At 40.3% G+C, this 25,814-nt stretch overlaps 1 protein-coding gene across 1 annotated transcript in view; it reads right to left on the bottom strand.

The window, feature by feature from the left end:
• Positions 1-18,008, bottom strand: part of LOC132403246 (extracellular calcium-sensing receptor-like) — a 28,271-nt gene extending 10,263 nt beyond the window's left edge. Inside the window, exons 1-4 of the mRNA XM_059986677.1 lie at positions 17,977-18,008; positions 12,423-12,702; positions 9,817-10,641; positions 7,390-7,614 (exon numbers count right to left, since the gene is read on the bottom strand). Of these exons, the coding sequence (XP_059842660.1) occupies positions 7,390-7,614; positions 9,817-10,641; positions 12,423-12,674 (1,302 nt within the window). The 5' untranslated portion in view covers positions 12,675-12,702; positions 17,977-18,008. The remainder of the gene's footprint in view (positions 1-7,389; positions 7,615-9,816; positions 10,642-12,422; positions 12,703-17,976) is intronic.
• Positions 18,009-25,814: the final 7,806 nt, after the last annotated feature.

Genomic DNA, 25,814 nt, shown 5'->3' with positions numbered 1-25,814 from the left:
GTGGAAAAACTTTTGGAGAGAAGACAGCATTCCGTTTTAGGCTTTAACTTATGAAGCTGCGGTATGGCTTTTTATTTGGTCTGTAGACCTGGTTTTTTTAAATTATTATCATGATTTACAGATGCTTTTTTAACTTTACTATAATGTCTTTTTTCTTAATTATTTTTTCCCTCTGGATTAGATATACATGTTAAGACTTTGTAATAATGATTTATTTTTTAAGATGTCGTTTCTTCTTCCCATAAGACTTTGCTTTCCGTAAGCGTTTATTTGGCTGTATTTGAGAATGGGACGAATGTTTTGAATTTTTGAACCCTTTTTAATTCTATTTTGATAACCTTTAAAAAAAAATGATTGGTGAATTTACTTCTATATTTTGTAATATGGTCCTTTCAAAATGTCGTTTTTTCTTCCCATAAATCTTTGTTTTTGAAACGTCATTTCCTTATATTTGAATATGGAATTTTTTTTAAAAGTCATATTACACTATTTTAAACTTCAATGGTTATCGTTTTTTCAATAATGATTTTTTTGCTTTTTTATATTACTTTTTCATTTTGATTGATATATATTCTTTCTGTTTACAACCCAGTTTTTTATATCTTGGTGTTATATACTTTCTCTTTTCTTTCTTTTCATGAAGTCGCCATCTTGAAAATGGAGCTAATATTAGTGTTAGTTTGTGCGCCTGCCGCTTGGCTTTTTTCCGTGGTGTTAGGGGAGGGGGTAGGGATCTTCTTCCACGCTTTTGCTTTTTATTTTTTTGCTTTTAGTTTATGGGTCGACTTTAAATTATTAATATTGTTGGGTTGTCATGTTCTCCGGTAGCTCCTGAATCATTTTTCCTTCTTCCTGATTTATGGGTTATGTGTCTTTTTAACCTTTTATGATATACACAATTAATATTGGCATGATGGATAAGTCTGTTAACTTTATCTCTTGGAATACTAATGGTTTAAATCATCCGATTAAACATAAAAAATATTTAAAGTATTCCATAGACTAAATGCTAATATTATTTTTGCACAGGAGACCCATATTAGGAGGGAGGACAATCAACAATTATTTAGGTTCTGGTAAGATTTAAAAATTCCACTCGAATTCTACCGCCAAAATTAGGGGTGTGTCTATTTTTATAGACCCTTCAATTTCGTTTACACATCATGAAATTATTTCTGATCCACAGGGCAGATTTTTGTTGATAACTGGTTCACTTTTTAATCGAAAAGTGGTTCTAGTTAATATTTATGCTCCAAACTTTGACTGCCCTGAATTTTTTAAACGTTTATTTACTTCCCTTCCTAATCTAAATGAATATATGTTCATAATGGGTGCAGATTTCAATTGTTGTTTGAATCCTTCAATGGATAGATCTAAACCTATTCGAATTCTTCCGAATAGATCAGCCTCACTTATTAATTATTTTATGGTTGATTCGGGAATTACTGAAATATGGCGGTTTTTGAACCCTAAAGATAAAGAATTTTCATTTTTTTCATGTATATCACAGTTATTCTAGAATTGATTATTTTCTTATTGATCATCGTTTATTAACAGATGTTATTGATTGTAAATATGATTCTATTGCTATTTCGGATCATGCACCTTTGAAGTTATCTATCAAGATTTCGGACTTTTCTAATAATACTAGATCTCGGAGACTTTACGGTACTTTGCTTCAAGATCCAGAATTCATCACCTACATAAAACAGCAAATTGACTTGTTTTTCTCAACAAACTATACGGAAGAGATTGACAGAGGAATACTTCGGGATTCTTTTAATGCTTTTATCCGTGAACAAATTATCTCATATTCTGTCGATAAAAGAAAACAAAGATATTTAGATATTGCTTTATTAGTGGATAAAATTAAAGAAATTGATAAGATTTATTCCGTGACTCCTACCAAAGAACTTTATAAGAAAAGAGTCGAGCTTCAAATGGAGCATAGCTTACTATTATCTTCTTTAATTGAGAATCAATTAATTAGGACCAGGGCCCAATTTTATATCCATAGTGATCGAACTGGTAAATTATTAGCTAACCAATTAAAAGCTATTTCGACTAAGCGACAAATTATTAAAATTCGTAAACAAGACGGCAATCTGACTACTGATCATAAAGAAATCAATAACATTTTTCAAGATTTTTATAAATCTTTATATCAATCAGTATTTGACGGCGATCTGTCCATGATGGATAACTTTTTTAACAATTTGAATATTCCCAAACTGACAGATGAAGATCGTAGCTTGTTTGATGCTCCTATCTCTCTGGCCGAAATAGCAGAGGCCATCTCATCAATGAACTCAGGGAAAGCTTCTGGTCCTGATGGTTATATTATAGAACTTTTTAAAACTTTTTCTTCTTTGCTTTCACTTGGCTATGTGAAGTTTTTAATGATGCATTTGTTAAGAAGAGATTACCTCAGTCTTTTTATGAAGCTAATATCTCTCTAATTCTTAAAAAAGATAAGGATCCCACTTTATGTGCATCTTATCGCCCTAGATCACTATTAAATATAGATTCTAAGATTCTTACAAAAATTTTAGCTATTACGTTAGAAAAGGTATTAGCACAGATTATTTCAGAAGACCAAACTGGTTTTATTAGGAATCGGTATTCCTTTTTTAATATTAGAAAATTGATTAATATAATTTATACTTCATCACCCACAATTCCGGAATGTGTTATTTCACTAGATGCTGAAAAAGCCTTTGATAGAGTTGAATGGGTATACTTATTTAACACTTTGAGTTATTTTAATTTTAGTCCTAATTTTATATCATGGATCAAACTAATATATCATAAACCTGTTGCTTCTGTTCTTACAAATAATTACAGATCTTCTTTTTTTCAATTATCTCGTGGTACGAGACAAGGTTGTCCCTTAAGTCCTTTATTGTTTAATATTGCATTTGAACCTTTAGCCATTGCTATTCGTGAATCTCCTAATATTTTTGGTATTACCCGTAATGAGAAATTATACAAGTTATCACTTTATGCTGATGACTTGTTGGTATGTATTTCTGATCCTGACAGGTCTATTCCCGCTGTTTTATCCTTGTTGGCTCAATTTGATAGTTTTTCTGGTTACAAACTAAACTTGGATAAGAGTAATTTATTCCCTTTAAACGCGCAAACTTTATTGAATGAAAGGACACCATTTAAAGTTGTTGATGATAACTTTATCTATTTAGGTATAAAAATTACTAAGAAATATAAAGATTTATTTACATTGAATTTTCTACCTATGCTTTATCAAATTCAGCAACTTACTACAAGATGGTCTCCTTTATCCTTATCATTAGTTGGTCGGATTAATGCTATTAAAATGATGATTCTACCGAAATTTTTATATGTATTTCAAGCTTTACCAATTTTTATTCCTAAATCTTTTTTTGATAACATTGATTGAAAAATGTCTTCATTTGTGTGGCAAAATAAAAAAATCCTAGGTTAAGTAAAAGGCAATTACAAAAATCTAAAAAAGATGGCGGTTTAGCTCTATCTGACTTTAGATTTTACTATTGGGCGAATAATATTCGTAACTTAATTTATTGGAAATCAGATTTGGATTCACCATTGTGCCCACAGTGGGTAAATTTAGAATGCAATGAGGCACAGAGATATTCTCTATTCTCCCTTCTGGGTTCTTCTCTTTCTGCCGATTTAGTTAAATTCAATAAACAGATATCCAACCCTGTTGTCAAACATACATTACGAATTTGGTTTCAATTTCGTAAATTTTTTACTCTGAAAAACTTTGTTCTTGATAGCCCTATTTTACTTATTTTTTTTTTAAACCTTCTTTGACAGATCAAGCCTTTAGCATATGGAAAAGGAAAAGTATAAATTGCTTTCGTGATCTCATCTTTGAAGGTAGTTTGATGTCTTTCGACCGACTTTCCAACAAATTTGAGTTACCTAAATCTAACTTTTTTAGATATTTACAAATTAGAAATTTTTTACATAAAATTCTACCACCCTTCCCCAATTCAACTTCAATGGACTTTTAGGTATGATTTTTACCTTAAATCCCTATCAGAAGGGATTAGTGGCTTTTATTTATAATATGATTATGAAGATACAACCAGAAATATCAGGTAGAATTAAACAAGAATGGGAAAAAGAATTTCAATATAATATATCAATAGAAAAATGGGAAAAAAATACAAATGGTTAATTCTTCTTCTATATGTGCTAAACATGCTTTAATAAAATTTAAAATTGTACATAGAGCTCATTTGTCTAAAGATAAGCTTGCTCGATTCTATTCTCATATTAACCCTCAATATGACAGATGTCATTCAGATGTGGCTTCATTGACCCACATGTTTTGGTCATGTCCCACTTTACATAATTATTGGAAGGACATATTTGCTACCATTTTCTCAATTTGGAATATCGATATACAACTTCATTTTATTACTGCAATTTTTGGTATACCAAATGAGGATGATAATCAGTTTTCCCCTTCAATTAGACGAATGATTGCTTTTGTAACATTAATGGCCAGAAGGTCTATATTACAAAATTGGAAAGAAGTAAATCCTCCTACCACGTTCCAGTGGTTCTCTCAAACTATTTCTTTTCTGAGCTTGGAAAAAATTAGAAGCAGTATTTTTGACTCATCAATTAAATTTGAAGGAACTTGGGGACCGTTCATTCGACATTTTCATATGAATTAATTTGGCCTCTTCCAGACCTTCTCTTTACTTATTCTTATTTAGGTATGGAGTTCCGGAGTTTTTGGCACTATCATATACAAATAAACTATTATTGCCCATGTTAGTTTAGTTTCGTTTTTTTATATTTTTCCCTGTATTTTTTATAATTTTTTCTTTTTCTTTTGATGATTATTTTTATTTTTTTCATATAATTATTATAGACTTGATTGATAATGTACTATGTTTTTCTGTTGATATTTTAATTCGATATTGTTATCCTACTATTAATTGAATTTCAAGTCTTATGCATTTATAACCGACTTATTATTATATTATTTTTATATATATGAAATTCAATAAAAAGATTGAAAAAGAAAGAAAAGGATCTCCGGACCGCGTCCACAGAAACATCTATCTGACCCCCTAACTATCGAGTCCCCTGTTACTACTGCCTTCCACTTCCTTTCCCTATCCTTCTGATCTACAGGGCCGGACTCTGCGCTGGAGGATCGGCCACTGTTGCTTCTCCCAGGTAGGTTGTCCCCCACAACAGTATGAAACAGGAGTACTTATTGTCAAGTGGTAAAACAACAGGGGTACTCTCTAGTACCTGACTCTTCACCTTACCTCTCCTAACCGTGACCCACCTGTCTGTCTCCCGTGGCCCCGGTGTGACCCCCTGCCTGTAACTCCTCTCCATCAAATTCTCACTCTCGCAGACCAGACTAAGGTCATCGAGCTGCAGCGCCAGTTCCCAAACACGGTCCCTTAGGAGCTCCAGCAAGGTGCACCTGGCTCAGATGTGGACGTCCGGGGGCTAGGAGACTCCAGGACATCCCACATCCCACACCGAGAACAAAAAGCTGCCCTCACACTCATACCTGCCCTTTCCCGAAAGAACAGGAAAAAAAACTGAATTGTGAAACCTACCTTGACTCGCCCGCTTCCCACTGAGCCCGCTGAGCCAAAGAGCCTCAAGCTTTCACTTTACTCCCGGCTCACTCCTCTGTCCGCAAACGACGCTGCCCGGTGTTTAAGGCTGTGTCCTATTTAAGTCCTCCCCGCTTCACTGCCCGACGTCATACGCCTGCGCATTCCCGCCTCTCTTAACTCCGATGAGAAGCAAAATTCAAAATGGCACCCGCCGCAATCCCGTTCTGCTCCTTCGACTTTCTTCTCTTTCTCTATCTCCACCACAGAGAGGGTGTACGTAGAAAAATTGAATTTCAAAGCCATTAATAGGATAAACAGGGTATTCGTGAAGGAAGTTACAGAGGTGGAGCGGCGTGAGGTGGTGAATTAGCTAGTTACTTCAAATATTAAAACACAAAGTAATAGGAGTGAGAATTAGCCAGTCTGTCTCCGAAGACTACTCCAACACACAATATACACCGTAGTCATAGCCTAGCTACCATATATATTTTCTTCTCTGCGGCAGTTCCATAGACCCTTCGATGTCTGATATTTGAACAAAAAACCTCGGCCACGATCCAACCTCCAGAGCCCTATGAGGTACAGAATTCCAGAGCTTCAGTGCTTTCTGTGACATGAAATTTCCTATGAATGCCCTCTGAAGCTGCAGCTACTCTCGTTGGTGTAAACACGTACAACTGTTAATTTATGCACATGTGTAATCGGCCAATTATGCGGCAACAACTCAACGCGCAAAAAACATGCAGGCACGATCAACATTATTGTTTAAACCAAATATCATAATCTGAAAGAAATGTGATCTTACTGACATCAACCATAAATTAATAATTGGTGCCAGACGGGTGGATTATTTGTCTCAGAAACTGGTAATCTTCTAGGATAGTCATAAGGAACAGTGCGAGTGTTTGCAGAGAATCGTGAGAAACATGAAAAAAAAAACATTGAGCGGTAGTTCAGTAGGCCGAAATGCCATATTACGGAAAGTGGTTAGAGTACAATTGTCAGTCTGGTTCAAGCTGACTGGAACGCCGGACTAAATGAAAACAACTCGCCCTGCAACACCTGTGTGCAGTCCAGCATCCCTGAACGCAGAAAATGTCATACCTTGAACTGAATACGCTACAGCAGCAAAGGGGCACGAAAATACACTCAATGGCCACTTTATTGGATAGCGGAGGCACCTACTGAATTAGGCACTGAGTACATGTTGCTTAGTTAGAATCTCTGCCAACAGTGGAAATATCTCGGTGCTGTAATGATCTTTAAGATCTTATATCTTTTAATAAGATCTGCCTTCAATATTTAGTCAATGTTTTTTTTTAAACCAGTTAACCGACTAACCGTTATAACTTCGGACTGTGCATGAAACTTGTGCACCCAAGGATAACCCGTCACTTTTAAGAGGAGAACTTAAAAAGTCGTTACAGGCGGCGCAGTAATTGAATGTTGAGCTCCTGAACATCCCGAGCTATCATAGCGTCGTGTTAACCGCTACGCTACCGTGGCAGTCAATGAGGATTTCTCTTAGCTCAATCAAAATACCATTACACCTTCAGATAGGCTCACAACCCATGAATCAGCCTCGGGTAGGGGAAAGACCGTTGCTACCATCACACCTGATGCTCTAACTTGTCCCTTATTATTGCATGAAGAAGGAAATGTAAAGCTATTGGTTTTATAATTTTTAATTTTGTGCTCTCATGATTGCATAGTGTTTTGAAGGTAAACTAATGTCAAAGTCATCGATTCAGCTCTACAATCCAAGTTCCTTTCACAGACCACTTACCGTTGGTTGTCCTCCCGTCCATATAATTGTCTCCTCGCCTAATATAAATTTCTGTCCTTCAGGCGCCGCTCCATCATACTGTCCTACTGTTACAGTAACAGCGCCGCGGTCTGTCGGATGCCAGTTTACGATGTCATATATTGGGACTGGATCACCGTTGTTATCAAAATAGATCCTTTCTCCAATCTTTGTCGTAAAGTTTACTGCTTTCATGTAATGTAGAAGCTAAATCAGAAAGTCATAGTGCCGTGAGCAGTAATGTCTAATATCCGGGTTCAAGATGAACAACAAATCTCGCAAAATAATAAGTTCAGTGAATGTTAAAAATAAATAAAAACGAATATATTACTGGAAGACGTCGGCAGGAAATGGACAATTGACGTTTCCGGTCGAGATTTTGTATCTGGTTTGAAAGATAGAGGGGCGAGAGGTAGTTAAAGGAGAGGAGACGAACAAAAGCCTGAAGCAGGTAATTATATCCATATAATAACCATATAACCATATAGCAATTACGGTACGGAAACAGGCCATCTCGGCCCTTCTAGTCCGTGCCGAACGCTTACTCTTACCCAGTCCCACCGACCTGCACTTAACCCATAACCCTCCATTCTTTTCCTGTCCATATACCTATCCATTTTTTTCTTAAATTGCAATATCGAAATTGCCTCTACCATTTCTACTGGAAGCTCATTCCACACAGCTGGCACTCTCTGAGTAAAGACATTCCCCCTCGTGTTCCCTTAAACTCCTGACTCCTAACTCTCAACTCATGTCCTCTTGTTTGAATCGCTCCTAATCTCAATTGAAAAAGCCGATCAATGTCAACTCTATCTATTCCCCTCATAATTTTGAATACCGCTATCAAGTCCACCCTCAAACTTCCACGCCACAAAGAATAAACATCTAACATGTTCAACCTTTCTCTGTAACTTAGGTGCTGAAACCCAGGTAATATTCTAGTAAATCTCTGTACTCTCTCTATTTTCTTGATATCTTTCCTATAATTCGGTGAGCAGAACTGTACACAATATTCCAAATTTGGCCTTACCAATGCCTTGTACAATTTTAACATTGCATCCCAATTCCTATACTCAATGCTCTGATTTGTAAAGGCCAGCATATAAAAAGCTTTCTTCACCAACCTATCCACATGAGATTCTACTTTCAGTGAGCTATGCGATTTATTTCTAAATCACTCTGTTCTACTGCATTCTTCAATGCCCTACCATTTACCATGTATGTCCTATTCTAACTATTCCTACCAGAATTGAACACCTCACACTTATCAACATGAAACTCCATCTGCCATCTTTCAGCCCACTCTTCTAACTGGTCTAAATCTCACTGCAGTCTTTGAAAACCTACTTCATTATCCACAACACCACCTATCTTATCTGCATACACTCCCCACTATCCAGATCATTAATGTTTATGACAAACAACATTGGACCCAGTGCAGTTACCTGAGGCACAAGCTAGTCACCGGGCTCCAACCTGAGAAACAGTTATCCTCCAATACTCTCTGGATCTCCCATCCAGCCACTGTTAAATACAATTTACTACTTCAATATTAATACCTAAAGTTTGAGCCCTCCTAACTATCTTTACATGCGGAACCTTGTCAAAGGCCTTAGTGAAGTCCATATAGACAACATCCACTGCTTTACCTTGTCAACTTTCCAAGTAACCTCTTCAAAAATTCCATAAGTTATGCCAAATATGGCCTTCCACGCAGTTGTATCCAGGTAGGGTATGATTGGACAATTGAGGAAGGAAAGCAGAGAATGTCCTAACTTTACAAAACTAAATGTGAATGCAGGAATTGTTTCACAAACATGTACAGAAATCAATTAAATGCTAATCTTCCAATGTGCAGTTAACATTATTTAATAACGTTACACAGTAGGGTGAGTGGTAAATTGGTAAATTGGTTTATTCCTGCACATATACCAATATTCAGTGCAAAGTCCGTTTGAATGTAATCCAAACAGATCATTACACCACATTATTTCATCGCAGGGGAACAGTAACTGATGCAGAATAAAGTGTTACTGTGTCAGAGCATCTGAAGAGGAAGTTGGTTTTATTTTATTTTGAGTTACTGGGGCAACAGTTCTGTCTCACCGAACGAGCCGCACCGCCAGCCTACTTAACACCAGCCTAACCAAAGGGCAATTTAAATGAGAATTAACCTACTAAACAGTACGCCTTTGCACTGTGAAAGGGAATCCTGCGCATTCATGGAAAATATTAAACAAATATATCCCGTAGAATTGTATCTGGACTAGATCACTGAAATCCGAGCTTTGAACTAGAATGCCATTGCGCCGACCGCTACACTGCAATGGCGCGACAAAAACAAGGTGGGACGCGGTAGAGTGTGAGCTCAAGGGTCTAAGAGGCAGTTTAATATACTTATGCGTTTACCTGCCACGGTTGGAAATTTGAAAAATTGGCACAAGTCTGATTGGGAAATGGTCCGTTTCCATCTTCACAGCTGAGCAGATCATGCAGGGCGTGGGCAATAGCGTAGATTGACTTATATACGTTGTACGTCACTCTGTACTCAGACACATCAGTGAACTCGTTGTGCGCAATATGTAGATTTTCATTCCCTGTGCATTCTCGAAGACCCAAATCAGGTTTTGAGTCTCCTGTGTTCCGTAACTTGCAACTGAAAACCTTTTCCCAGAATTCCTGCACTAAAGGGTTTCCGGGATAAAGAGACGGGTGAGTGTGCATTAGAAATTCCTTTAACCCTGGCATTCGCACTTTTCGGATCGCGATTCCAATTGTACCGACAACAAATAGTTTACTCTCCTCGGGAGGTAGAACCGGTGTGGTGATCCAAGCTTCGCTTCCTATCCATTGTATACCGGTGACATTCTGCTGTACAATTTCTTGTAGTAAAATGCTCATGTCTGCGTGTGCAAGGAAAGCTAGTATTACCTTTGTGGAAGATTTTTTTATGATGTCTATAGTTTGAAGTAATTTCTCCCTTGGGTACGTTTTGTGAAAAGATTCAGAGAAAGCAATGCAAATTCCCATCTCGTCCATCGCTTCATTGAACGCCTGCATCCCAAAATTACCATAGTCATCATCACTCCTAATTGTTCCAATCCAGGTCCATCCGAAATGCTTAATGAGTTCAGCCAAAGCCCTTACTTGAAAGTAATCACTCGGGATCGTTCTAAAAAACGAGGGATATTCAAGTCTGTTGCTCAGACAGGCACACGTGGCGAGATAACTAACCTAGAGGGGAAAATACACATTATAATATATATATAATAATTATTCATTTAACCTGAACATTATAACTATATTAACTGGCGAGGTTACACTTCAGCCTGTACGAGATTGAAAGTGATTTAATAACTCACGACAGAGATGTGAAAGGCTTTGAATAAGTGTAAGGAGGAAATGTCAATGTTCGGGGTCTGTAAATCAACAGTTTATGGAAGACTACAGTAGACTGAGAGGCTATTCGGGGTGGACGAAACAGCAGGGACGCAGGAGTCCTGATGTGCATTCTACCTGATAAGAACCATAAGATCAGGAATGGCGTAGAAAGGATGGAAAACACACAGTCCTTTTTAAGAGGTGGTACGTATTTGGAATGAGCTGGCAGAAATATGGTCCTACCTGATTAAGTGCATAGATAGGACAGGTGTAGGTAGCTATTGGATACATGCGAGCCAATGGGACTAGCTCGCCGGGCAAGACTGCGGGCATAGACCAGTTAGAACAGAGGAACATTTTCTACGACTATGACGCTCCTTGTAAATAGAGAGATTACCACAATAATGGTCTCTGAAGACCTATGCAAGCAATATCTGGGCACACGAAATGTCTGTTTCAGTTTAATTACCCAGCCCCGCACGCATCCCCACACATCCCCCACTAATAATATTAGTAAATTTTAATAAAGGGCGCATACATAGATATAACTATTCATTTTAATAGTAATTGGTCTAATTACCTAAACAAATGTTCAAACCAGACCTTGCTTAAACACCTTTGATCACTTTCCCGCTGACACAACTCTTATTCGCAGAACCTCAGATGGTAACAAAAAGGTGCAAAGGAGTGAGGAGGAATACCTGGCAGACTGGAATCGCAACAAGAGCATTGCAGTTAACGTTAATAAGAAAAAGGAATTGGTTGTGATATGAGAAAGGGAAAATTCCAGCGTCACACACCCGTATTCATCGAGAGGTGAGCAGTGATATGGGATGTTGTAAAAGCATTATATGGCCAACGAACTCAGTTGTGATGATGAGCCCCACGATACCACAATACACGCGATGGCTATATATTGAATCTGTGATCGGCTTCAGTAGATTTGGTAGATCGCAAAAAATAAGCTCAAATAAATATTTACTTATGTACCGTGGAGAACAGGTCGCAACCCCGTTTGGTATGGAGGGGCAACTCCATGGGACGAGTAAAACAAAAACTGCAGAATATTGTAAACATCCTGCTCCATCATGGGCACTAGCCTCGACAGCATGGAGGACATCATTAATAGTCGAATCCTCAAAAAGGTAGAGTTGATCCTTAAGGATCACAATCACTCATAATATGCCGTTGTCTCTTTGCTACCATCAGAGAGTAGTGAGGCGTCCCGAAGTCGCACATTCGCAGTGTTCGGAACAGCAACTTCCCCAGCACCATCGTGTTTTTACGCGGTCAACGAACCACCCACTGGTCACTACCTTACTGTTCGTGCACTCTATTTGAAATATAACTTATTAAAATTCAAAGTTTATTTTATGTATTGCGTTGTTTAGCTGCCGCAACACGACATATTTATTGACATATTTAAGCGATATTAACCTTGTTTCTGATTCTCATTTTAAACAAATAACAAGATAAAGCAGCCGACTTAAGTAAAAAAAAAGATTTAAATTGTAATTCCTACCAGCTCTGCGTAAGTGCAGCAATATAGGAGCTGATTAAGTGATTATTACTGGAAAAAGCTGATCCAGTTTACGAAACCGTTTCAGAACGTTATCATTCACCAACTGGCTTACCACAGGGATCTTAAAGGGACCAATTAATGACGCGATTCCTAAAGTCATTGATGATCCAGAATCTCCAACGATAGCGGGAACCTCGGGAGCTCTTCGACAGGTGGAATTTGTTGCGTCCAGTCTGTTTAAAAACTGAAAGGCTGCTTTTAAAGATACTTCTGGCGTGCCACAAGAATCGTAAATCCAGTAACCCAGCGTAACGTTTGGAAGAAGTTCCGTGTTCTTGTTAATCTCTTCTATTGCAAAGATCATCGTAATGGCGAAACGGAACAGACGGAAACGGAAGCTGCATAAAAAAGCAATTGTGAAGAGGATCTTAACATTGCTCCTTTCACAAGATGTGATAGTTACAAAGCGCAACCCAGACAGTACCTTTAAAAGGTATCCAGCTCTGATAACTATGCATACTTGGTTACTGTCCTTTTTTACTAAATATCAGATATGTTAAATTTGGATTTTGAGTTAACCTGTAAAGCATTGCACATAATGTCAAATCACTTAAAGAAAATATAAAACTTACAAACAGTTAACTAAAAATGAAAAACTATAATTAGGAGGCCGAGAAAATATACATGCCCTTGAAATTTCGACGCTATCTTTCCTCGGGAGCAAGGTATGTATTACTTTAGCAACTTACCCAGTTTGTTGATATAGAAAATTAATGGATCTCCGGCATAGATACACGCAAACTCGCTAAGATCCAGCAGTATGTTAGATTTTTAATAGGCTAAACCAAAATGAAGGCAAAAGAAAATTCAAGACAAATCAGGGAAATTATAATAGAGAAGCACAAATCTGGGAAGGTTTATGAGATCATATCGAAGGTACTGAACATACCTTGCAGTTCAGTGAAGTTCGTTGTAAGGAGGTAAATCAAATATGAAACCATAACTACACTGCATAGGTCACTGCGCCCATCTAACCTAGTCGCCAGAGAAGAATGGTATTTGTAAGAAGGACTATTGCGTCGCCAACTATCATTCAAGTGAGATGCAGCAGAAATTGGCTCAAACCGAACTTGAGTTCCTGGCTCCACATTCTCGAAGGCCTTTCCCAAAAAGGGTATTTATGGAGTACTGACAACGAAGGGTGATGATTAAAATTAGCATATTATGTCCGTAAAGATTTGGCGAAGCGTTATTGGGAGATAATGTAAAGATGTGGATGGTCTTATGGTCGGATGAGATTAAAATGGAACATTTTGGCCTCATCATTAAGAGATCCGAGTGGCCTAAATCTAATACTGCACATCAACCAGGAAACACTATCCTTACTGTTAAATATGGTGGGGGTAATATTATGATCGACGAAGGCTTTTCAGCAGGAGGGTCGTGAAATCTCGTCAGGACTGATGGAAAGATGAATGCTGCTAAATTCATAGAGATTCTGCAGAAGACCTGTTGTTCTCCCCCAGAAAGGTTAAAGTGAGGAGGAGTCGTCCTTCAACAGGACAATGACAGAACGCCCACTGTCAGAGCATGAAGTTGCTTCAAATGGAGAAAATTGATGTCCTTCAGTGACCCAGTCATAATTCTGCCTTAACCGATCGAACGTTCTGGCTGGTGATGGGAGCAGCGCAGAGCAAAAAAATTTCTCGCAGGTCGGCGGCGGTCGTTTAAAGGGAAAACTTCGTGGGCCTTTGTTGTCATTCCGGCACCCGAAGAGACGGCCGGAGCAACACACAGCTGGGAGAATTTTCGCAGGTCGGCGGCAGTCATTTAAACGAAGAGATTCGCGGGCTCTCAGTGTCACTCTGGCGGCCAATTCAACGGTAGGAGCAACGCAAAGAGGAGTAAATAAATGTACAGAAGGGACGGGGGACCAAACTATGCAAGGGTTGCCTGGAGATGAAAGTTGGCGTGTCAAGCTTTAGATCGAAGGAGATACCGGCTTTGAAGAGATGTTGGCTCTGGGTACGTTTTCCGAGAAAGTTTCAGTAAGTTTCCGGTTTTGCTACTGCGTCATGACTAACTGTTGCAGTTCAGATTACTGCAAGAGTCCTGGGAGATCCAGATTTTCCCAGATAACTACATCTGCGTGTAGTGCATCGTGGGCCAGCGTCCTGTAGACTATGTTAGGGATCTAGAGCAGCATCTGCTTTAGCTTGTACTGAGGAATTATGAGGATACCTTCAGAGTTACTGGGAAGTAGTTTCTCCAAGTTGCGGAGTCTGGGATGTGTGTGACATTTATGAGACGAAATGGGAAGTTGAATAGGCAGTTAGCGCAGCGCACCAGTGTGGCCATGCTCCTCAACTATTCGTATACTGTTTTGGCTATTGGGAGGACATCCTTGGGAAGGCAACTGAAAGAAGGCTACAGGCAATAAGCATGGGTTCGTGGTGCATAAGGGAAAGAGTTGAGAAGGGGAGCGGCACTGATAAGGTACCCATTAGTCAGAGGAAAACACAGGAGAATTTGTGGAAGTGAACGGGACAACCGGATGGCATGTTGCCTCTCAGGTTCCGGGAACAGGGCCATTTGCGATCGCAACCACAGCAGTTTGGAGGGCACCGGAGAGCAGCCAGATGTCTTGGTACATGTTCATAAAAATAAAGTAAGATGGAAAGCAAAGAGGTCCTGAAGAGAGAATTCAGGGGTTAGGCAGAAAGTTGAGAGCTGTGAACTCCACAGTAGTTATTTCTGAATTGCCACCTGTGCAACACGCCAGTAAGCGTAGAAATAGGGTGAGAGCTTGTACATTGGACAGGGCGTCAGACTATTTAAAAAGAGAGCTTCGTTGGCTTTTGGACATTCTGGAGGCCCAAACAGCAGCGGCAGTGAAGCACTACGATGTAAATAAAAACAGAGAGGGACAAATGTGGCGGCCATTGATGGGAAAATGGCAGCGGTGACAGTAGGAGAGTTAGGCTTTGTCTCAGGAGACGTCGACAAGAAGTGGCTAAGGCCAAAGAAACAGGTTAGAATATTTGGTCTTGGTTGCCTATGTTCTGTGCAGGGAGGATGGTAAATATGGCAGTGGAATTCTCCTGCTGTAGAACGTGGTAATTCATGGAAACAGATAACCTTCCTGATGACAGGAAATGCAGCCAACTCTATCTCATGAAAGACTGTATTAAGGAGCTGGATCTGGATTTGCAATGAACAGAGAATGAACATAGAGGCAGAGCAATTGAGTGGTACGACTTTTGAGCAGGTGTCTACACCCAGTGTGCGGAATTCAGATAGTAGCGAACACCGAGAGGGGGAAAGGGAGAAATAAATCAGTGCAGGTTCCCTGTGTGGCCATGCCGCTTAGCAACAGATATGCTCGTCTGGATACTGCTGAGGAGAAGACTGATATGGAAAACCGCAGCAGCAGCCAGTCCAATAACATTGTGATCGACTCTGAGCGTCAGAAGTGTAGGGTGCAGTCAGGCAGTTCAATCTTCATAGGCGATTCGATTGATAGAGGTTACATCGATTCCGCGGCAGCGAGGAGTTGCCAGGATATTATATTGTCTCTCTGGTACTAGGGTCCTGGATGTCTCTGAGAGGTTGCAGAATATTCTTGAGGGTCAGCAGCCTGAGGACGAGGTACTTATATGTACCAATGACATCTCCAGGAGAGTGGTAGAGTCCTACTGAGTTTGTTTAAGGAGTTAGGAAGGAGACTGAAGAACAGGACCTCCAAGGCTGTAATCACCGGATTACTCCCGGTGCTACATGCCAGGGCAGTTCAGAACAAGAAGATAGCGCAGATGAATTAGTGGCTTAGGAGAAGGTACGGGGGCAGGGTTTCAAGTTGGTCTATCGCCGAAGAATTTTCTGCAGAAGGGGGGACCTGCAAAGGTGGGAAGGTTTGCACATGAACTAGAGGGGAACCACTATTTTTGAGCGAGGCTATCTAGTGCTATCGGGGAGGGTGAAAACTGGATTTGCAGAGCTGCGAAACGAAATGAAAGGCAGAGGATAGAGCAGTTGGTGAACAAGTAGAGACTGCTTGTAGGAAGTTTATGAGGAAGGATAATCAATTGACAGAGCAAGCATGTACTCAGCCAGATGGTTTTAGATGTGACAATTCTAACTCCAAATGTATTGGAAGCTAGGAAAATGAACAGAGTGTTGATCAATGCGTAGAACTGTGACGTTATGGCCATTACAGAGTCCTGGATGTCTCGGGAAAAATGGCTGCTGAGTGTGCCGGGCATTAGGTTTTTCGAAAAGTTCAGGGAGGGAGGAAAGTCAAATGGGGAACAGCTTTGCTAATCAAGGATAATATTACTGCTGCAGAAATGGTGGAAGCCAAGCAGGGATTGTCTACTGAGCCATAGTGTTGGGAAGAAGGAAACTCTACAGGGTGTTTGTTTTTTTTTCCCCCAGAAACCCGCAAAAATAACAGACATATCGTAGAATAGATAGGGAGACAGATGCTGGAATGGTGCAGTAAAATTAGGTTTGTTTAATGAGTGATTTCAACTTGTCTAATATTAAGGTGCATCGCCTTAGAACAAAGGGTTTAAAAGGGGTTAGATGTCTTAAGGAAGGTTTACTTATGAAATAGGTAAAGATACAAACTAGTGGAGAGCCGTACTTGGGAAATTAACCTGATCAGATGTCAGTTACCTTGATGGGAGATCATTTTGGAGTTAGTGATTACAAACCTTTCTGTTATGGTACAGTCCGGAGCCCGCATTCCGGGTCTTGATCCGATCCGCGGACTCTGGATCTTGCAGCCGTCCTTCCTTTCACCCTTGAGCTCAATTAGCCACACCCGTGGATCATCGTGGCTTGCTGGGGCTCAAGGAGGCGCACTTGATGCCCAACGGCAGGCGGTGTATACAGGGGGTTCGGGGATTGAGTGGAGTTGGAGAAGTCGTCCTGCTTATCCTGTTTCTCTGATTGCCCTGGCTTGGAGTTCCCCTCGTTAAAGACGAGTTCTTCGAGTAAGTCTGTCAGTCACCCTGGACCTAGTTCCCTTCCTATCCCTTGCCTCCGTCGGGCAAGCCCAGCCGGACTGCCGTTGCCCGGCGGGGGACTCTGCACATTTCCATCCCTCGCTGCTGACGGGTTGTGCACCGCAACCTACCCTGGTGTCCCTCGACCTGCTCAGGCCCCCGTGTTCCTACCTGGGAGGTCTGGCCCCTGCCTAGGAGTTATGCGGCCCGCCCAGTGAATTCCTGGTCCCTGCCTGAACTCGAAGATTCTGCCTTGCCTGAACTCCACGATCCTCCCCTTGTCGGAACTCCAATGCTCCATTTGCCTGAAATCCAAGATCCCCCCCCCCTTGCCTGAACTCCAAGATCCCCCCCTTGCCTGAACTCCTAGATCCCCCCTTGTCTGAACTCCTAGATCCCCCCTTGCCTGAACTCCAAGATCCCGCCTTGCCTGAAGTCCGGGATCCTGCCCTGTCTGAACTCTAGGATCCTGCCTGCCTGAACTCTGGGAATCTCCTGCCTGAACTCTAAGACTCCCTCGGAACCCAAGCATTACCTTGAACGCCACGTCCCTCACGCACACCACAGTCTCTCGTTTAGTTGTTCCCGTCCTGCCACTAATACGTCAGTGTCGGCGTCCTGTGCTTGGGTCCAGCCTCCTGTCTCCTTATGACAATTTCTACTTTACCATAGCACTCTAAAGGAATGGGGACAGATTACTTAGGAAAGCATTCGACTGGCGTAGGGTAATATATGCTGAAAAATGTAGGGTCTTGGGAACGCACATTGGAAGTAGATCTTCTCGGGGAAATGCATAGCATTTTGCATAGGTATGTTCTATTGAGGTAGTGAAAGGTTGGGTGGTTCACAAAATTATGGTGTAAAAATGATGTAGAAAATCTAGTTAAGAAGAAGAAAGTTTCAACACTCTTGGTACTCTTCGAGTTGTAGAAATTTACAAGGGTTCCTGGAGGGAACTCCAGAATGAACATAGGACAGCTAGAATGGGGCTTAATAAGGCCTTGTCGAGCAGGATAAAGGAAAAGCCTTCTACAAGTATGCGAAGTGCAAGAGGATGCGCTGTGTGAGAATAGAACTTATCAGGTGCGAAACGGGAAGCATGTGCATGGAGTCTGAGAAAGTAGCGGAGGTATTTAATGAATTCATTCACCAGAGAAAATGACTTTGGCAATTGTGAGGATAACTTACAGCGGACTGAAACGCTTGTGTGTATAAACGTTAATAAAGAGGATGAGCTCAGGTTGTTGGGAAGTATTAAGTTAGATAGAAAGGGGCTGGAAGAGATATATCCCAGGCTACTGTGCGAAGCGAGGGAAGAGTCTGGTGAGCCTCTGCCGATGATCTTTGCATCATCAATAGGGATGGGAGAAATAGCAGAGGACTGGAAGATTGCAAATGTTATGCCCTTGTTCAGAAAACTGAATAAAGCTAACACAAGGAACTACAGACCAGATAGTCTTACTTTAGTGATGGGCAAGTTGTTGGAGAAAATACAGAAAAGTAGAATATATGAGCATTCAGAGTGACTTAATCTGTCTAGGGATAGGCAGCATGGCATTATCAAATGCAGCTCCTGCCTTATGAGCGTTATTGAATTCTTTGAGGATGCAACAAAGCACATTGTTGAAGGTAGACCACTAGATGTAGTGTATTTTGATTTCATTACGGCACTTGATAAGGTTCCCCATGCAAGGCTCATTCAGAAAGTAATCGGGCATGGAATCAAAGGAGACACTGCTTTGTGAATCCAGAAGTGGCTTGCCCACAGAGGCAAAGGGTAATTGTTGATGCATGTAGGTCGGAGACCACTGGTGTTCAACAGGGATCTGTTTCGGGACACAGCTTTGCGATTTTTATAAATGACCTTAACGAGGAGAAGGTCGGTGTGTTAGTAGGTTTGCTGATGTCACAATATTTGGGAGTGTTTTCGATGGTCTGATGGGCTGTCAGAGCTTGCAGCCGTATATTTATGGGATGTAGAACTGGGCTTATAAGTGGAAGATAGAGTTCAATCCAGGTGTGTGAAGTAGATCATTTTGGAAAGTCGGATTTGAAGTCAAATATACTACTTATGGTAAGACTCTTGGCAGCGCGGAGGATTACCGAGATCATTGAGGTTGACTATGTTTTCAGATGACGTATGATGTGCTGGTCTTCATCAACCGTAGGATTGAGTTCAAGAGCTCTCAGATAGTGTTCAAGCTGTATAAGACCACCGTTAACTCCACTTCGAGTACTCTTAGATCTGGTGAAATCACTGCAAAAGGATGTAGATACTATAGAAAGAGTGCATAGCAAATTTACAAGGATATCGCCTGCATTGCAGAGCATGCCTTATGAGAATAGTTTCAGAGAAGTTGGCCTTTTCTCCTTGCAGAGACGGGGTGTGAGAGGAGTGCTGATTGAGGTTTACAGGATTATAAGAGACATTGATCGTACAGATAGACAAAAGATTTTTCCACGGTGAAAAGGGTAACTCGATAGATTTAAGATGCTTGCAAGTAGGTACAAGGGGATTGTCAGAGGTACATTCTGCACACAGAGACTGGTTGGTGTGTGGTATCAACTGCCAGCGACCCTGGTAGAGAGGGATACAATAGGGCCTTTTGAAAAGACGATTAGATAGGTACATGTAGCTAAGAAAAATAGAGGGCTCTGCGGTTGGACAATTCTAGGCAGATTCTCGCCTAGGTTACAGTGTTGGCACAGCATTGTAGGCCGGATGACCTGCAATGCGTTCTGGATATCTATGTTCTATGTACTATGTTCAGGGGCTTGGCGTATCGGGATATATTCTGAGGAAGGCATGGCCTACACTAAAGGGGAGGATTGCACCTAACCCGAGAGGGACCAATATGATCTTGGGCAGCTGTGTTACATGTGTTGAGGATAGTTTAAGTTAACTAGGGAGGGCTATTGGAAACAGAGTGATGGGACTGATGATAGGGTGGCTGGTCAAAGCAAAGGCTAATAATTTAACACTAATACTTACCAACAGATCCTTGCCAGCACGGTAATCAACAAACACATTAATTGTTAAAATTGCAACTACTATCCACCTCACTCGTTATTTTCCCTGCATTGAGGTAAAACATTTTGAGTACTCTATCCGGTACCACTTTTTTTTCTGCATCCCTCATCCTTAAAACTTACTGTGATAGCTATAATTTTCTGTAAAACCGTGGGCGACTGGGAAATTTTAGGTAAAGTAACCCTTCGGAGAGTGAGATCACAATATGTTTACTTGAAACTTGACAAGGAGAAAATAAAGCCTGACATAACAGTATTGTAGTGGAGTGATGGAAATTAAGGTGGAGTCGATAAGGAGTTCTCCAAGGCAAATTGGAAAGGCATGCTAGTAGGAATGACAGCAGAGGAACAATGGCTTGAGGTTCTGGGAAAAATCAGGAAGGTAATGGATATATATATATATATATTCCAAAAATAAAGAACTACTCAGATGAAAGAAAACAATACAAACGAGTTCAACAAGCAAAGTCAAAGCTAATGTGAAATACAGCAAAGGAAAAATTAGCGGGAAGGCAGCAGAATTGGAAGCTTTTAATATCGTACTAAAAAAAGAAAACAACTAAAAGAATCATGAAGAGGTAAAATATTAATTATTTAAGCAAACCAGCAGTTAACCTCAAGGTGGAGAGGAAAAGATTTTTTCAAATATATGAAATATAAAAGAGAGATGTGAGTGGATATTGGATGCTAGAAAATCAAGTTGGAGCAATAACAACGGGGACGCTGAGTTGCAGGGAGTTGGCAGGGGAAGTAAATGTGTAGGCTGTACTAGTCTTCACTGTGGAAGACACTAACAATCCACCACATGTTGAAGAGTGTGAGGGAAAAGAAGTGAGCACAGTTACTATTACAAGGGAGAAGTTGCTTTCTCCAAAAGCTGAAAGACCTAAGGGCACATAAGTCAAGCGGATCAGATGAACAGCTCCATAGTATTCTGAGAGAGATAGCGGTGGAGACTGTGAAGGATTTAGAAAAGATCTCTCAGAAATCATTTGATTCTGACATGATGCAAAAGAACTGGAAAATGCTAAATGTCACTTCACTGTTTAAGCAAGTAGGAAAGCAACAGAAAGGAAATTCTTGAGCAATTCGTTTGAGCTCAGTAGTTCAAAATATGTTAGAAGCCATTGTTAAGGATGGTTTATGGAGTACTGGGTGATACAGGACAAGATAAGAGAAAACCAGAATGTCACCCTTTAAGCAAATCACCCTTTAAGGAAAATAATGTCAGACAAACCTGCTGGAAATTTTTGAGGAGATTACGATTTAGATGGATATGAGGAATGCAAGGGATGTTAAATATTTGAATTTTCGGAAGGCCTTGGAAAGGTGTCATGCATGAGGCTGCTTACCAATTTAAGAGCTCAGGGTATTATAGGAAAGTTTCTAGCATGGCTATAGCATTGGCAATTTGGGAAGGACCAGCAATGTAAATAAAAGAATCATTTCCAGTTGGCTGCCAGTGATTCGCAGTGCTCCGTGTTGATACCATTACTTTATATGCTCTTTATCAATGATTTTCATGATGGAGCAGATTGTGTTGTTGCCAGAGTTATAGGTTTTTTGATGATTGGTGGCGGGGCAGGTAGTTCTGAGAAAGCACTTAGATTAGGAAATAGGGCAAATGAAATATAATGTTTGAAAAGGCATAGCCATGCACTTTTATAGAAGAAGTAAAAGTGCAGACTATTTTCTAAATGGGCAGAAAATCCAAAAATCTATAACGCGACAGGACTTGGGAATCGTTATGCAGAACACCCGGAATGTAGTCTTGCAATTTTAGCCGGTGATGAGGAAGGCAGATGAAATCTTAGCTTTAATGTCAATAGGTATAGAATACAATGTAGGGATGTGACACTGAGAATTTTTAAGTCACTTGTGATGCCTCACCTTGTGTACTGGGCATAGTTACAGGCTTCTTAGCAAAGGGAAGATGTCATTGGAGAGTGTTCAGAAAGGTTCACAAGGATGGCTCCCAGAACTAAAGGGTTATATGAGGAACGTTTGATGGATCTGGGTCTGTACTAGCTGGAATTTAGAAAGATGAAGGGGTATCACATTAAAAATGTTCAAATATTCAAATGGCTAGAGAACGCAGATGTTCAAAAGATGTTTTTCATGGTGGGAGAATCAACGAAAAAGGGGCACATGGTCAGCATAGTTAGGTATCCATTTAAATCAGATATGGAGTAGTTTATTTAGCCAGAGGGAGGAGCATTTGTGGAATTGGTTACCACATGCAGCTGTGGAGGCTAGGTCGTTGGGTGCATTTAAGGCGCATATAGATAAGATCTTGATTGGCCATGGTATTAAAGGGTATGAGATGAATGCTGCGAGGTAGGGCTCAGGAGCAGAACAAAAAATCAGCCATAATGGAATAGCGGATGTCACTCGATGGGCCAAATGGCTTAAATCTTCTCCTTTTTCTTCTGGTCTTACGGTCTCATGGACGTATTCTCAGGCAAGTCCTCAAGATTTATGCCATTCCCCAAGCTGAGCAATTTGGCAAGAACGATTGGATAAATCATTCTCCAGCACTTTTCCCAAAATGTATACAGACTTTTACAAAAATACTATATTATCTGCGACAGGTAGTACTGCTATATACTGCTCGGAAATGAATCAATAATTTTCAACTGCCGAAATGTCAGTCTTTGTATTTTTCGTTTTACATGATTTGCAATTTTACTCTTTTTTTTGAGAAGGATCTGCTGTGAAAAAAATGAGCATGTGATTGCGAAATAAAAGTTTCATTTAATTTGACGAAAATTCTAGACTGTAACACATATTTATCTGAAAAAAGCATTGGGACTGAATCCTGTTCCAAATTACTGCATAAAACAAGCTCAAGCAGCTTTACTACCAAAATCGAGACACGATAAAAGGCAGATACTACAATACAGGTCAAATAGTTAATCTGCTGGATGATCGCAACATCTGTGAGAGGAAAGGGATTGTAAATGTTTCGGCTGGAGAACCCACATCAGGACCTGAAGCAGGGCTTGGACTCGATAGTTCCTTTCCTCCAAAAGATCCTGAGATTTTCAAGCCGATTGTTCGTTGCATAGTATTAGGTTACTTCGATATTTGGATAGAATAATATATAAATCATGTACAGAAAAAAAAACAATTCGAATTACCATGCCCTGATTCTGAATGAAAAATAAGTTACTTACGAAATGTTATATCAAGATTAACGCCGTCCTGAAATGAACAGAAATTTTCAAACTATTTAAATCGCAGCAATTAAATGGACAAGGATTTTAAATTAACCGCAGACTTTCGGAATTGATGGGAAGAGAAACTGAGTTTATGTCTCTGAACGAATATTATTGGCTATATCAATAGATTGTAGGCGCCTTTCACCCCATGCCCTTTTCGCGCAGCTGCCGACGGGCAGAAGGTCCCACATCAGCTGCCAGCCAGCTCAGGAACAGTCCTGAACCAGCGGAGATAACTTCCTCATCTGAAACTCCACTGATTCCGCAGCCTATGGACTTACACTCAAGGACTCTACAACTAATGTACCCAATATCCATTTTCTTTATTTAATGATATATTTATTATTGTTATTTAATTGTTAATTTTTTTTCTCAGCTCAATCTTTTAAAACCTGAGGTACGGGCATCATCACGTATGCTCATTTCCTGATTGCTAGAAAATTCCGGACTATTCTGCTGACATTTAGCATTGTGGTTATCTGAAGATTTACTTAGATATTACTGTGTATCCCCTATTGATTAATGCTGATGTGCATTGCATTTGGGATGTCACCAGGTATGGTTATTACCAGCGGGGCAATGCATACTTTGTTCGTGTTCTAAAGTCTTTCAATTTCTTATTTTAGTTATTTCTGGTGTTTTTCACGTCTGGATTTTTGTAAATAATGAGTGTCCTGAGATGTTTATATCTATTAACGACGTTGCTCTTGCTTGTTTATCTCGGATTATCTTATCCGGACAGCAATTACTGATTATTATTATTGATTTTATTGTAGTTTGCACTGTCTGCCTTCCGCATTTTGGTTGTTTGTCAGTATTTGCGTGCACTACTTCATTGATTCCATCTATTTCTTTGTTCTACTGTGAATAGCCGCAATAAACTGAGTCTTAGGGTATTATATGATGCCTTACACGTACTTGGCTGACAAATTTACTTTGTACTTCCAAAGCTGAACTCTTCTCCGATTTTGACAGAACTTACGGCAGATAACAGTGCAGCTTAACAACGGACCATTCGGCCCACAAACTATTGCCCGATTAATTACACGAACAATTACGCTAACAAACCATTCTTTCTATCGATAACATATCATATACCTCCGCACCACCATTGGGCTTCATCCATCGTGGAACTGAATTTATGAGCAGAGAGGTAATATTGCAGCTACATAGGACCCTGGTCAGACTCCACTTGGTGTTATGCGCTGAGTTCTGGTCGCCTCACTTCAGGAAGGATATTGAAGCGATAGAAAGAGTGCAGAGGAGAATTACAACCATGTTGCCTGGATTGGGAAGCATGCTTTATGATATTAGGTTGAGTGAACTGGGCCTTCTCCCCTTGGAGTGAGGAAAGATGAGAGGTGACCTCATAGAAGTGTATAAGATGATGAGAAGCATTGGTCGTGTGGATAGTCAGAGGCTGTTTTCCCCCGGGCTGAAATGGTTGCACGACAGGGCACAGGTTTAAGGTGCTGCGAGTAGGTACAGAGGAGATGTCAGGGGTAAGGTTCTTACTCAAAGAGTGGTGAGTGCGTCGAATGGGCTGCTGGCCATGGTGATGGAGGGGGATACTATAGGGTATTTTAAAAAACTTTTAAGTAGGAACATGGAGCTTAGTAATATAGAGGGCTATAGGTAAACCTAGTAATTTCTAAGGTAGGGACAAGTTCGACATAACTTTGTGGGCCGAATGGCTTGTGTTGTGCTCTACGTTTTCCATGCATCTATGTTTCTATTGAACGTTATATGCGCGATTCATTGTCTTTCTAAGAGCTTCTTCAACATGCGTCTCCATTTCTTCCGAGGTTGTACATTCTGTCACCTTCCACTCCCTGCGGAATGTGTCCGGACAGAAACATAAAATGTATCCTTTTCCATGGCTGCTCTTGAACTGTTGAATGTTCACTAAAATTTCATGTTTTTAATCATAACACCATAAGAGCATAAGACATTGCCGAATAATTGGTTCATTCTGACTATCGAATCTGCTCCGCCATTCAATCATGGTTGATTTCATATCCATCGCAGAAAACCATTCTTCTGCCTTATCCCCATAACCTTTCACGCTCTCGATAATCAAAAAAAAAAAACTATCCGTATTTTCCTTACATAAATCCAGAGATCTGGCCTCTACAGCCGCCAGTGGTAACGAATTTCACAGATTCACCCCTCTTCGACAAAAGCAAATCCTCATAATATCCATCCTAATGGAGTTCACTGTGTTCTGTGGAAATTACATCTGGT

The sequence above is a fragment of the Hypanus sabinus genome, chromosome 2, assembly GCF_030144855.1.
Source record: "Hypanus sabinus isolate sHypSab1 chromosome 2, sHypSab1.hap1, whole genome shotgun sequence".
NCBI lineage: Eukaryota > Metazoa > Chordata > Chondrichthyes > Myliobatiformes > Dasyatidae > Hypanus > Hypanus sabinus.
This window is presented reverse-complemented; position numbering and strand designations above follow the sequence as displayed.